Below are 12,096 nucleotides of genomic sequence, written 5' to 3'. Positions count from 1 at the left end.
GTCCTGTAGGAGCAGGTATTTTCCCTTTGGAGGAGCAGGAATTTTCCCCTTGGAAAAGAGCAGGAATTTTCTCCTATAGGAGCAGGATTTTCCCCTTGGAGGAGCAGGATTTTTCTCTTGGAAAAGAGCAGGAATTTTTTCCTTGGAAAGGAGCAGGATTTTCCCCTTGGAAAAAAAGCAGGAATTTTCCCCTTGGAGGAGCAGGATTTTCCCCTTGGAAAAGAGCAGGAATTTTGTCCTTGGAAAAGAGCAGGAATTTTCTCCTATAGGAGCAGGATTTTCCCCTTGGAGGAGCAGGATTTTCCCCGTGGAAAAGAGCAGGAATTTTCCCCTTGGAGGAGCAGGATTTTCCCCTTGGAGGAGCAGGATTTTCCCCTTGGAAAAGAGCAGGAATTTTCTCCTATAAGAGCAGGATTTTCCCTTTGGAGGAGCAGGATTTGCTCTGCACAAAGGAAGCAAATATTCCAGTGGTTCCTTTTCCTGGGAGGATTTACCTCTGGATTGTGTTCCAGGAGGAGCCGCTCACGGACACCCTCAGCCCTTCCCAGGGTCTCCGCTCTCCCAGCAAATCCCGGGATACTCCGAGCCCGGAAAACCCTGGGATCCAAACCCCGAATTCCAGCACATGGACAACCCCCCGCTCACCTCAGGAAAACCGGGAAGAGCAGGAAAACCAGCGGGAAGGAGAAGGCGGCTCAGGGAGCGGCCCCGGCCCTCCCGAGGATGAGGAAGGAACGGGAGATTCCGGAGATTCCCTGGAAGTTGAGGATGATCCGCAGGCTCCCTGTGATTCCGTGCCCTTGGAAGCGAATCCTGGAAGTGCCGAGCCCGGGGGAGCCGCTGAGGAAGGGGAGGAATCCCAGGAGCCTTCGGAGCACTCGGAAAAAGAGGAGAGGGAGGAGGAGGAGGAGGAGAAGGAAGAGCTGGAGGATGAGAGCTCCTTCCTGGGCCCTGTGGATTTGGTGCTGTCAGAGAGCAGCGATGCCGAGATGGAATGCGAGCGGAATCCAGGGAATTCGGCGGCTCCGGGGGAGTTGGACCTTCCTGAAGAGGATCCCGTGCCCAGCCCCACCTCCCCGGCATCGCCCTGTCCCGACGGGGCCGGGAACGACCCCGGAGCGTTCCCGGAGGAGACGGAGCCGAACCGGGACGAGCTCCCGGATCCCTGGGACGCTCCGGCCACGCCGGGTTCGGATTGGGATGGGATGGGATCGGGCGGGCCGGGGTCACCCCCCGGGACCAGCCCTGCCCGCGGGGATCCGCCCAACAGCGGCTCCGAGAGCCCCGGAGCTGCCGCGGACGCGCTCGGGAACGGCTCCCGGCGGGAAAACTGGGATTCTCCCTCCGGAGAAAGGTGGGAACGCGCCGGGAGCGCGGAGTCGCCCCGCGGGCAGGGAACGGCCCTGTCCCCTGACTCCAGCTCCATCTGCCTGACCTCTCCCGACGGATCCGTGGATCCCTGGGCCGCTCCGGAGGATCCGCCGGGAGGGAGCGGCCGCTTCCTGAGGCTCTGCGAGGACGGCGCCGATCCCGACCTGGATTCCCGGGATGCCGAGGGGTCCGGCGGGAGTGGGAGCCCCGCTGCGGGCGGTGCGGAGGAGCTGGAAGATCCCATGGGATCCGGGCACGGCCGGGAATCCCCCTTGGACTACCCGGACATGGAGGATGAGTGCCGGGCTGGGCACGGCGAGGACGCGTTCCTTGGGACGGAGAATTCCCCCGGGAATGACGGGAATGACGGCGGGAGCGCGGAGACGGAGCCAGAGATCCCTGTCCACCATCAGCACCTGGAATGGGAGCCTTCCTCCTCCTCCTCCTCCTCCTCCTCCTCCTCCTCCCTGGGGGTCTCGGAGCTCCCCAGGCAGCATCGGAGCTTCCCGAGCCCCTCCGGAGACGCCGCTCCCGTTTCTCCCGCTGCCGGAGGCTCTGGTGCTGCCGCGGCGCCCGGCCGGCGCCAGTCGGTGCTGTGCCGCCTCTGGAAGCCGTGCCGGGATGGAGGAGCCGTGCAGGTCAGCGTGGCCGCCTGGAGCCCGGATGGATCCTTGGATCCCGGCCGCTCCCGGGAACCCGAGAATTTCCCGGATCCGCGTTCCCCCGCCGAGCCGGGATCGGCGCCTCCGTCTCCTCCGTGGGACGAGGCCGCAGAGCCGGGATCGCCGTTCCCTGAGGATCTCCCTGGGACTCCGGACAGCGCCCGGTGCTCCGGGAGCCGCGGCAGCCCCGGGAGCCGGGATGGGGAGGAGCCCTTCCCGCCCCAGGATCCCGAAGGAGACGGAATTCCCAGTCCCGAGCCTTTCCCAGCCTGGGAATGTCCCCAGCCCGAGCCCTGGGACTCGTGCGAGCACAACCCCGAGGGATCCCCGGCGTTCCCCGATCCCGACTGTGCCGAGGCGGGAGAGGGAGAAATTCCCGCTTCTCCCATCCCGGCGTCGCCGTGGGACGAGCACGGGGACGTTCCCGGGGAAAACCTGGAATTCAGCGAGGCCGAGGATTTTTCGGATGGGCTCCCGAGGGAAGAGCAGCTCCCGAGCCAAGACGCTGACGAGGGCTCGGCCTTCGGAGATCCATCGGAAAATTCCTTCGGTGACTCAGACCGGGAATATTGGGAGGGGGATTCTCGCTCCCCGATTCCCAGCGGGAATTCCTGCACCCTGAGATCCACGGATGCTGCAGGATCCAGGACTACCCGGGACAGCTCCCCCGGGAGCCACACGGAGCAGCACTGGGAGATCCCCTGGGATCCCCTGGCCGGGCAGTGCCGGGAGAGGACGGAAAAATTCCGACATCCCGAAAGGCGCGGCCGCCGTTCCCGGGAATCCCACCTGGCGCGGTCCCTGCTGGGCACCTGGAGGGGCTCCGAGGGGATCACGCAGAGCACGTTGGACATGGAATGTCTCCGCTTCCATTATAAGCTAAAGGAAATCCTAAGGAACGTCAAACCTCCCTTCTCTACCTCCAAAAGCGTTTTCCCGGCGGAATTCCCGGCTCGGAGCGGCTCCGTCCCACCCTCCCCGCGCAGCCGGAGCCCCTTGCGGGTGACGATCCCGCTGCCGGCCGGGCTGCGCTGCCGGAGCCGCAGATCCCGGGATTCCCGGGAATGCCGGAAGGCCGCCCCGCGCCTGGGGAAGCTGCGGTACGAGCGCGCCCCGTCGGAGCCGCGCGGAGACGTCGCCGGGATCCTGGAGGAGTATTCCCAATTCCAGAGGGTGCTGCTGAACGGGGCCCGGGCCGATCCCCCGGAGCGGGAGGAGGCCGGGAAGGGCCGGATGGGGATGGGGGAGCTCGGGGGGACGGTGGCGGAGCTGGACGGGGCCCTGCGCTGGCACCTGCGGCGCGTGGCCGCCCGCCGAGAGCCCGGAATGTTCTTCCTGCTGGAGACCGGAGAGGAGCCCTTCTTCAGCAGGGTGGAGGTAGAGCTGCTCCTGCCGGGGGATGGGATCCGGGGGGTGGGATCTGGGGGATGGGATCCATGGGGTGGGATGGGATGGGATCCATGGGATGGGATCCATGGGATGGGATGGGATCCATGGGACAGGTTCCAGGGGATGGGATCTGTGGGGTGAGATGGGAGGGGGTGGGATCCATGGGGTGGGATCCGTGGGGCAGGATCTGGGGGGTGGGATCCATGGGATAGGATCTGTGGGGTGGGATCCGGAGGATCGGATCCATGGGATGGGATCCGGGGTGTGGGATCTGTGAGATGGAATCTGTGGGGTGGGATCCATAAGATGGGATGGGATTCAGGGATGGGGTCTGTGGGGTGGAATGAGAATGGATCCGTGGGATGGAGTAGGATGGATCAGGATGGATCAGGATCAGTTGGGATGGATCAGGATTGGTCGGGATGGATCAGGAATGGATTGGGATGGATCAGAATTGGTTGCGATGGATTGGGATCAGTTGGGATGGATTGGGATGGATCAGGATGGATCGAGATGGATTTGGGATGGATCAGAATTGGATCAGGATTGGTGGGGATGGATCAGGAATGGATTGGGGTGGGTCAGGATTGGTCGGGATGAATTGGGATGGGTCAGGGTGGATCAGGATAGATCAAGATGGATCAGGATTTGTTGGGATGGATCAGGATTTGTCGGGATGGGCAGCTCCAGGGGAGAGCTGAGGGTGGCAGGAACCTCGGGAAAGCCGACCGGGATGGTTTGGGAGCTGGGAGCCACCTCAGCTCCCAACACCAGAAATTGGGATCTCAGGCTCTGTGGATGGACAGGATCCTTGGGATTGAGCCACCGGAGAATCACGGAATGGTTTGGGTGGGAAGGACCTTAAGGATCATCCAATCCCAGCCCCAAGGGCGGGGTCACCTCCCCCTGTCCCACTCCCGAGAATCTCTGGGAATTCTATCCCAGCCAGGAATTCCTCCCCAAGAAGATCCCACCAGGATCTTCTCCGGCTGGAGAATCCCAACCGGCCGAGGCCATCGCTGTCCCCAGCTGCCACCTCCAGCTGGCTCTGAGACCCCTCCTGGGCTGGGCCCTCCCTTTCCGTTATTCCCAGGAAATCTTTTCCCATCCCAGCTCCCGCTCTGTGTTCCAGGCCGTGCTGAAGGCCGAGGGTTTGGTGCGGGCGGAGCCGCGGGAGCTCGGCGGGACCCGGCGCCGCCGGCAGCTGCTGGTGGTGGTCAGGAACGAGGACATCTCCTCCCACATCCACAGCGTGAGCCCCACACCCTTCCCTTCCCTTCCCTTCCCTTCCCTTCCCTTCCCTTCCCTTCCCTTCCCTTCCCTTCCCTTCCCTTCCCTTCCCTTCCCTTCCCTTCCCTTCCCTTCCCTTCCCTTCCCTTCCCTTCCCTTCCCTTCCCTTCCCTTCCCTTCCCTTCCCTTCCCTTCCCTTCCCTTCCCTTCCCATCCCATGGATCCCATTCCATCCCATCCCATCCCATCCCAAAAAAATGGGAGCAATCCAGCGCAAAGAATTCCCTTGGGAATGACGATTCCGGGGAACGTTTCACCCCCACGACGCCTCCGGGGTTTGGGTTTGGGAAGGTCGGGGCGTGCGGGGCGTGGGCCGGGCTCCCTGGATTTGGGGGATTTTTGGGATTTGGGAATTTTTGGGGATTTGGGAATTTTTGGGGATTTGGGGGACTCAGGAGCTGTTCCCAATGCTCCGGGCCCAGGGCAGGTGCCGTGCTGGGCTCCCCGGATTTGGGGATTTTTGGGATTCAGGAGCTGTTCCCAACGCTGAGGGCAGGTGCTGTGTGTGGGGTGTGTGTTGGGCTGGACTCCCCAGATTTGGGGGATTTTTGGGATTTGGGGGATTTTTGGGATTTGGGGGATTCAGGAGTTGTTCCCAACACTCCGGGCCCGGGCAGGTGCCATGCCAGGCTCCCCGGATTTGGGGATTTTTGGGATTCAGGAGCTGTTCCCAACGCTGAGGGCAGGTGCCGTGTGTGGGCTGTGTGTTGGGCTGGGCTCCCCGGATTTAGGGGATTTTTGGGATTCAGAGGATTTTTGGGATTTGGGGGATTTTTGGGATTGAGGATCTATTCCCAACGCTGTGGGCAGGTGCCGTGTGTGGGCTGTGTGTTGGGCTGGGCTCCCCAGATTTGGGGGATTTTTGGGATTTGGGGGATTTTTGGGATTCAGGAGCTATTCCCACACTCCGGGCAGGTGCCGTGCCTGCTGGAGCTGAAGCGCTGTCCCCGCGTGGTTTTCGCCGGCGTGGACGATCCCGAGGATGTGGCGGCCGACACATTCCAGGAGCTTTTCCAGGCCGGAGGATTCGTGGTGTCGGATGAGGAGCTGCTGGAACGGGTGACCCTGGGTGAGCCTCGCTGGCACATTCCCAAACCCTGGCTCTTTTCCAGTGGGTAATTCCTGCCCTCTCAACGTTTGGATCCCAAATTTTGGGATCCCGGAACATCCCGGGATGTTCGTTCAGCCTGGAGAGTCACGGAATGGTTGAGGTTGGAAAAGGCCTTAAGGATTGTCCCAATTCCATGGACATTCCAGGGATCCAGGGGCAGCCACAGCTCCTCTGGGAATCCCAGGAATTCCCTCCCGGTATCCAGTGGAAAAAGGAGAACTTTGGCTCCTCAGTGGGAAGGGACAGGGAAAAGGGAGCCGGCTCTTCCAGGAGAGGCCCAGGGGGCGACAGGGACGAGCTGCACTCGGGAATCAGGGAATAAATCCAGGATCCCGCTTCCCCATCCCATCCTTGGAGAGACTCGGAGCTCGACTGGACAAAGCCCCCCGGGCCCCCTTCCCATTATCCCTGCCCTGTGTCCCCTTCCTGTGTCCCTTTCCCACTTTTCCCTGTTCTATGTCCCTTTCCCACTTTTCCCTGTTCCTGTGTCCCCTTCCTGTGTCTCTGTATCCCATTTTTCCTGTTCCTGTGTCCCCTTCCTGTGTCCCTTTCCCACTTTCCCCTGCTCTGTTCCCACTTTTCCCTGTTCTGTGTCTCTTTCCCACTTTTCCCTGCCCGTATCCCCATCTATCCCTGCTCCTGTGTCCTTTTCCCACCTATCCCTGCTCTGTTCCCACTTTTCCCTGTTCCTCTGTCCCCCTTCCCATTATCCCTGATCCTCTGTGTCCCACTTTTCCCTGCTCCTGTGTCCCTTTCCCACTTTTCCTGCCCCTGTATCCCACTTTTCCCTGTTCCTGTGACCCCTTCCCACTTTTCCCTACCCATATCCCCATCTATCCCTGCTCCTGTGTCTCTGTATCCCACTTTCCCTGCCCCTGTATCCCATTTTTCCTGCCCCCGTATCCCACTTTTCCTGTTCCCGTATCCCACTTCTCCTGCCCCCGTATCCCACTTTTCCTGCCCCTCTATCCCGTTTTTCCTGCCCCTGTATCCCGTTTTTCCTGCTCCTGTATCCCACTTTTCCTGCCCCTGTATCCCGTTTTTCCTGCCCCTGTATCCCACTCTTCCTGCCCGTGTCCCACTTTTCCTGCTCCTTTATCCCACTTTTCCTGCCCCTCTATCCCATTTTTCCTGCCCCCGTATCCCGTTTTTCCTGCTCCTGTATCCCACTTTTCCTGCTCCTGTATCCCACTTTTCCATGCCCCTGTATCCCACTTTTCCTGCCCCTGTATCCCACTTTTCCTGCTCCTGTATCCCACTTTTCCTGCTCCTGTATCCCACTTTTCCATGCCCCTGTATCCCACTTTTCCTGCCCCCCTATCCCACTTTTCCTGCTGTGGTGTTCCACTTTTCTGCTCCTGTATCCCACTTTTCCTGCCCCTGTGTCCCGTTTTTCCTGCCCCTGTATCCCACTTTTCCTGCCCCTGTATCCCACTTTTCCTGCCCCTGTATCCCGTTTTTCCTGCCCCCCGTATCCCACTTTTCCGGCTCCGCTGTTCCAGGCCAGCTGCAGCGGGTGGTGAAGGTGCTGGAGCAGCTCAACCGGAGCGGGAGCTGGAAGTGGCTCCTGCACCACGGGGAGAGCAGGAAACTCCGAGGGGACCTCAGGTAACGGCTGCGCCCGGGATCGTGGGATTTTCGGGATGCAGCAGCGGGATTCGGGATCTGGAGAGCATCCAGGCCTGGAATTTTGTCCTGGATGAGGCTCCTGGGGAGGCAGAGATTTCCCTGGAGGAGCTGCACATTCCCAAAATTCCAGCAGCAAATTCCCAGAGCTCATCCCGGCTCCCCTGGGAGCTCGGGGAGCCTTCCTGGGGCTCTTCCTCCCATCACATCCGGGATTTGGGAATTTGGGAAGCCCTGAGCTGGAATTCCCACCCCAGTTCCCAGCAGGAATGGCTGCTCCGGCCTGGGATAAAAATACTTGGAAAGGAAAAGCTGGGAAAAGGAAGGGATTCATTCCCTGCTTCCCATCACAGGCCATTCCCAGGAAAACCAAAATCCATCGGCACAGCCTCTCCCAACGCCCCCTCTTCCTCCTCTTCCTCCTCTTCCTCCTCCTCTTTCTCCTCTTTCTCCTCCTCTTTCTCCTCTTCCTCCTCCTCCTCCTCCTCCTCCTCCTCCTCCTCCTCTTCCTCCTCCTCCTCCTCCTCCCGGTTCCCATCCCGGGTACCATTCCAGGCTCTGGAATATCCCTCGGGATCGAGGCACTGCCTGTCCCACCCTCGGCTTTTCCAAACGCTGCCAAAGCAGCAGCCAAACATCCCTGAGCCACCCAAAAAATCCCAAATCCCAAAACTCCACAGATCCCAAAACCCCACAGATCCCAAAACCCCACAGATCCCAGCACCAATCCCAAATCCCACAGATCCCAAAACCCCACAGCTCCCAGCACCAATCCCAAAACCCCACAGATCCAAAAACCCAACAGCTCCCAGCACCAATCCCAAATCCCACAGATCCCAGCACCAATCCCAAACCTCCACAGATCTCGGCACCAATCCCAAAACCAGCACCAATCCCAAACCCTCACAGATCCCAAAACCCCACAGATCCAAAAACCCCACAGATCCCAGAATCCCACAGCTCCCAGCAACAATCCCAAAACCAGCAGTGATCTCACACAGCTCCCAGCACAGTCCCAAAACCCCACAGATCCAAAAACCCCACAGATCCCAAAACCCCACAGATCCCAGAACATCACAGATCCCGGCACCAATCCCAAACCCCCACAAATCCCAGCAACAATTCCGAAACCAGCAGCGATCCCAAACCACACAGATCCAAAAACCCCAGAGCTCCCAGCACCAATCCCAAAACCAGCACCAATCCCAAACCCTCACAGATCCCGGCACCAGTCCCAAACTCCCACAAATCCCAGCACCAATCCCAGAACCCCACAGCTCCCAGGACCGATCCCAAAACCAGCACCAATCCCAAACCCCACATCACCCAGCACCAATCCCAAACCCCACAGATCCCAAACCCCACATCTCCCATCACCAGTCCCAAACCCAGCCCCGAGATGAAAATGAACCACCAAGGACCCCTCGGGCACAACGAGCCCAGGGGGAATTTTTCCCTTTTGCTCCTCACAAATCCCCTCCAGGCCGGGAAAATCCCCCGGAGCGACCGATCCCAAAATTCCTGCTCCTTCCGGAGCCCGATCCCGATCCCTCCCGTGCCGGTGTCTCCGCAGGGCCGACGCCGACGGCCGCAGGAAGCAGCTGCTGCTGCGTTGGTGCCGCGGCGCGGAGCTGCTGGAGCCGCTGCCCTTCCACGGCTGCGACGCGGCGCCGGCTCCGGAATCGCGGCGCGTCCAGTGCCTGCTGGAGCTGCAGGTGCGGCACATCCGCGCCAGGTTCGCCGTCTATCTCACAGGTAAAGGCGATTCCCGAGATTCCCCGCTCTGGAAATGCCCGGGAAATCGGAGGAGGGATAAAACGATCCCGGTTTTCCGGCCGTTCCCGCGGGAATTGCGAGGGGTTTTTGGAGGTTGGCGAATTCCAGCGGTTTTTGGAGCCTCGTGGGTGCAGAGCAGCCGTGGTGGGATTTAGGGATAATTCCCACGGGGTTGGGAACGGCCTCGTTTGTTTGGATTAACGGAGCTGCTCCTCCTCCTCCTCCTCCCTTCACAGAAAATCCCGGCGGCAGCAGCAGGGAAATCCTGGAAAGCAAAGGAATTCTGGTGGCTGACGTCAACACCTTCCTGGGGACGGTGCAGAAAGTGGCTGCTCCCTTCAGAAGGAGCTACTGGTAAGGGGGAAAAACTTGGGATTGATCCCAGAGAGTTGGGAGCAGCTCTGGGAGCTGGGATCCCGCACAGAGCAGGGGATTGCGGGATCTGCCAGCGCTCGGCGCTGCTGGAAAATGGGAAAAACTCCAGGCCTGGCCCAGGGGAGGCTCTGGGGAAACTCCTGGGAGGTTCCGGGGGAGGCTCTGGGGAGGTTCCAGGGGAGGCCCCAGGGGAGGCTGCACCGCCCGCAGGGATCCGGGCGCTGACCGGCGCCGCCTCTGTTCCAGGTGACGGAGCAGAGCCACGGACACGGAGCAGAGCCACGGACACGGCTCCTCCCCAGGCCCTGGGGCACCGGTTTGGGCATCCCAGTCCTGTGGGGACATCCACAGCCATCCCAGTGGATCCCAGACACCCATCCTGGTGGATCCCAGACATCCATCCAGGGGATTCTCACACCCATCCCGGTGGATCCCAACCACCGGTGGATCCCCACACCCATCCTGGTGGATCCCCACCCCCATCCCAGTGGATCCCCATCCCGGTGGATCCTGGCCGCTGCTGGGGGATCTGTTTTGGCTCTGTACATAAATGTTATTTAAAGGCGGGGAGCACAAACCCTCTGGGATCCGTTCCCCTCCATCCACTCTCCACGGAAAAGGTTCTGACGGCACCCGGAAATCACCGCAGACCTTCCAGGCCTTCAGTGCCCTTGAGATTCACCTCAAGTCGATTTTCCCAAAGTTTCCTGGAGGTTGGGAAGGAGCAGAAATCCGTTTTCCACACTGCTACCGTTGCTGCTACCGTTCAGGCCCACGCTACGCTCCAGCTGCCCCCGGTTCCAGTTCCTGCCCGCGGAATCCTCGGAGGGAGCGGGAAGCCGGGATGGGGGAACGGGAGTTGTTCCTTACGGGGAAAATCCGCGTCCGAGCCCCAATCCCGAGCCGGCTCCGTGGGCCAGGGGCGTCCTTGGAGTTTTGTTTTGAAATCCCAGAGTGCGAGGCCGTTCTGTACAGGATGACTTTGTAAAGAGTTTGATTAATAAAACCTCCAAAAAGAAATGGGATTTTCCCCGAGCTCTGCTTTTGGGAGAGGGGATCCCGCTCGGCCTTTTCCGACAGGGACAGGGAGGGCTGGGGGTTTTCCAGCTGGGATGGAGGTTGGGAATCGGCAAGGAGCGAGAAAATGATGGATGCCATCGTCCCATGGATGCCATTGTCCCATGGAATGCTTTCGTCCCATGAATGCTATCAGCCTGTGGTTGCCATCGTCCCATGGATGCCATCATTCCAAGGATGCCATCGTCCCATGGATGTCATTGTCCCATGGATACCATCATCCCATGGATGCCATCGTCCCATGGATGCCATCGTCCCATGGATGCCATCATTCCATGGATGCCATCATCCCATCATCCCGTGGATGCCATCGTCCCATGGATGTCGTTGTCCCATGGATGTCGTTGACCCATGGATGCCATGGTGCTTCCCCACGGGAAGGGCGGGAGAAGCGGAGGAAGAACCGGGATGAGCGGCAGGGGGGGATAATAAATGATAAATCCCATTTGAGGGTTTCTCTTCCACCTGCGCTGGGTCTGGCCTGGCTCGTGGGGGCTGCACAGGGGGAGCTTCCCCAGCTGAGCCGGGGGAAGTGCTCCTGGAAGTGAAACCTTGGGAATTCTTCCTGGAAGTGAAACCTCAGGAATTGTTCCTGGAAGTGAAACCTCGGGAATTGTTCCTGGAAGTGAAACCTTGGGAATTGTTCCTGGAAGTGGCAGCTCGGGAGGAGGAAGTGCCGGAAGCCGCGGCCAGGTGAAGCCAAGGGAAGCGCCGGCTCAGCCGCGGCACCGCGCCAGGACTGAAGCCGAGTTCCCGCTGGAACTCCCAGAGCTGCTCCAGGGCTTTCCCTCGGCTCTCCCGGCACCCGGCCTCGCTGCCAGCCGGGGGAGCGGGAAGGATCACTCCAGGATCAGGAATTATCGATCTGGGATCGGGGAAGGATTGCTCTGGGATTGGGGAAGGATCACTCCGGGTTGGGAAGGATCACTCTGGAATGGGAAAGGATTGCTCCAGGTTGGGGAAGGATTGCTCTGGGATGGGAAAGGATCGCTCTGGGATCAGGAAGGATCACTCCGGGATCAGGAAGGATCACTCCAGGATAGGGAATGATCACTCCAGGCTGGGGAAGGATCACTCCAGGATCAGGAAGGATCACTCCGGGATGGGGAAGGATTGCTCCGGGTTGGAACACCGCAGCAGGAATCACTCTGTGCTGCTGCTGCCGATTCCCACTGGGGCCGCAGGAACCGGGATTGTGCCGAAGCACAGCTGGAGCCACAGGAACGGGGATTGTGCCGGAGCACAGCCGGAGCTGCAGGAACCGGGATTGTGCCGGAGCACAGCCGGAGCCGCTGGGCCTGGAAACCATTTCCAGCCCCAGGAAACGCTCCCGTGTCACCCCGGCGGGCAGAGATCCCGCGGGATCCGAGCCCGGAGCCGCTGCTCCGGCAGTGCAGTGAATCAGACCGAGGCCAGGAC

At 60.4% G+C, this 12,096-nt stretch overlaps 1 protein-coding gene across 1 annotated transcript in view; it reads left to right on the top strand.

Annotated features, from left to right (window-relative positions):
• The window catches only part of LOC131592668 (protein TASOR 2-like), a 44,243-nt gene extending 33,633 nt beyond the window's left edge, over positions 1-10,610 (top strand). Inside the window, exons 18-24 of the mRNA XM_058864341.1 lie at positions 513-3,410; positions 4,555-4,674; positions 5,628-5,781; positions 7,326-7,431; positions 9,023-9,204; positions 9,462-9,579; positions 9,847-10,610. Of these exons, the coding sequence (XP_058720324.1) occupies positions 513-3,410; positions 4,555-4,674; positions 5,628-5,781; positions 7,326-7,431; positions 9,023-9,204; positions 9,462-9,579; positions 9,847-9,850 (3,582 nt within the window). The 3' untranslated portion in view covers positions 9,851-10,610. The remainder of the gene's footprint in view (positions 1-512; positions 3,411-4,554; positions 4,675-5,627; positions 5,782-7,325; positions 7,432-9,022; positions 9,205-9,461; positions 9,580-9,846) is intronic.
• The last annotated feature ends 1,486 nt before the right edge of the window (positions 10,611-12,096 follow it).

The sequence above is a fragment of the Poecile atricapillus genome, chromosome Z, assembly GCF_030490865.1.
Source record: "Poecile atricapillus isolate bPoeAtr1 chromosome Z, bPoeAtr1.hap1, whole genome shotgun sequence".
NCBI lineage: Eukaryota > Metazoa > Chordata > Aves > Passeriformes > Paridae > Poecile > Poecile atricapillus.
This window is presented reverse-complemented; position numbering and strand designations above follow the sequence as displayed.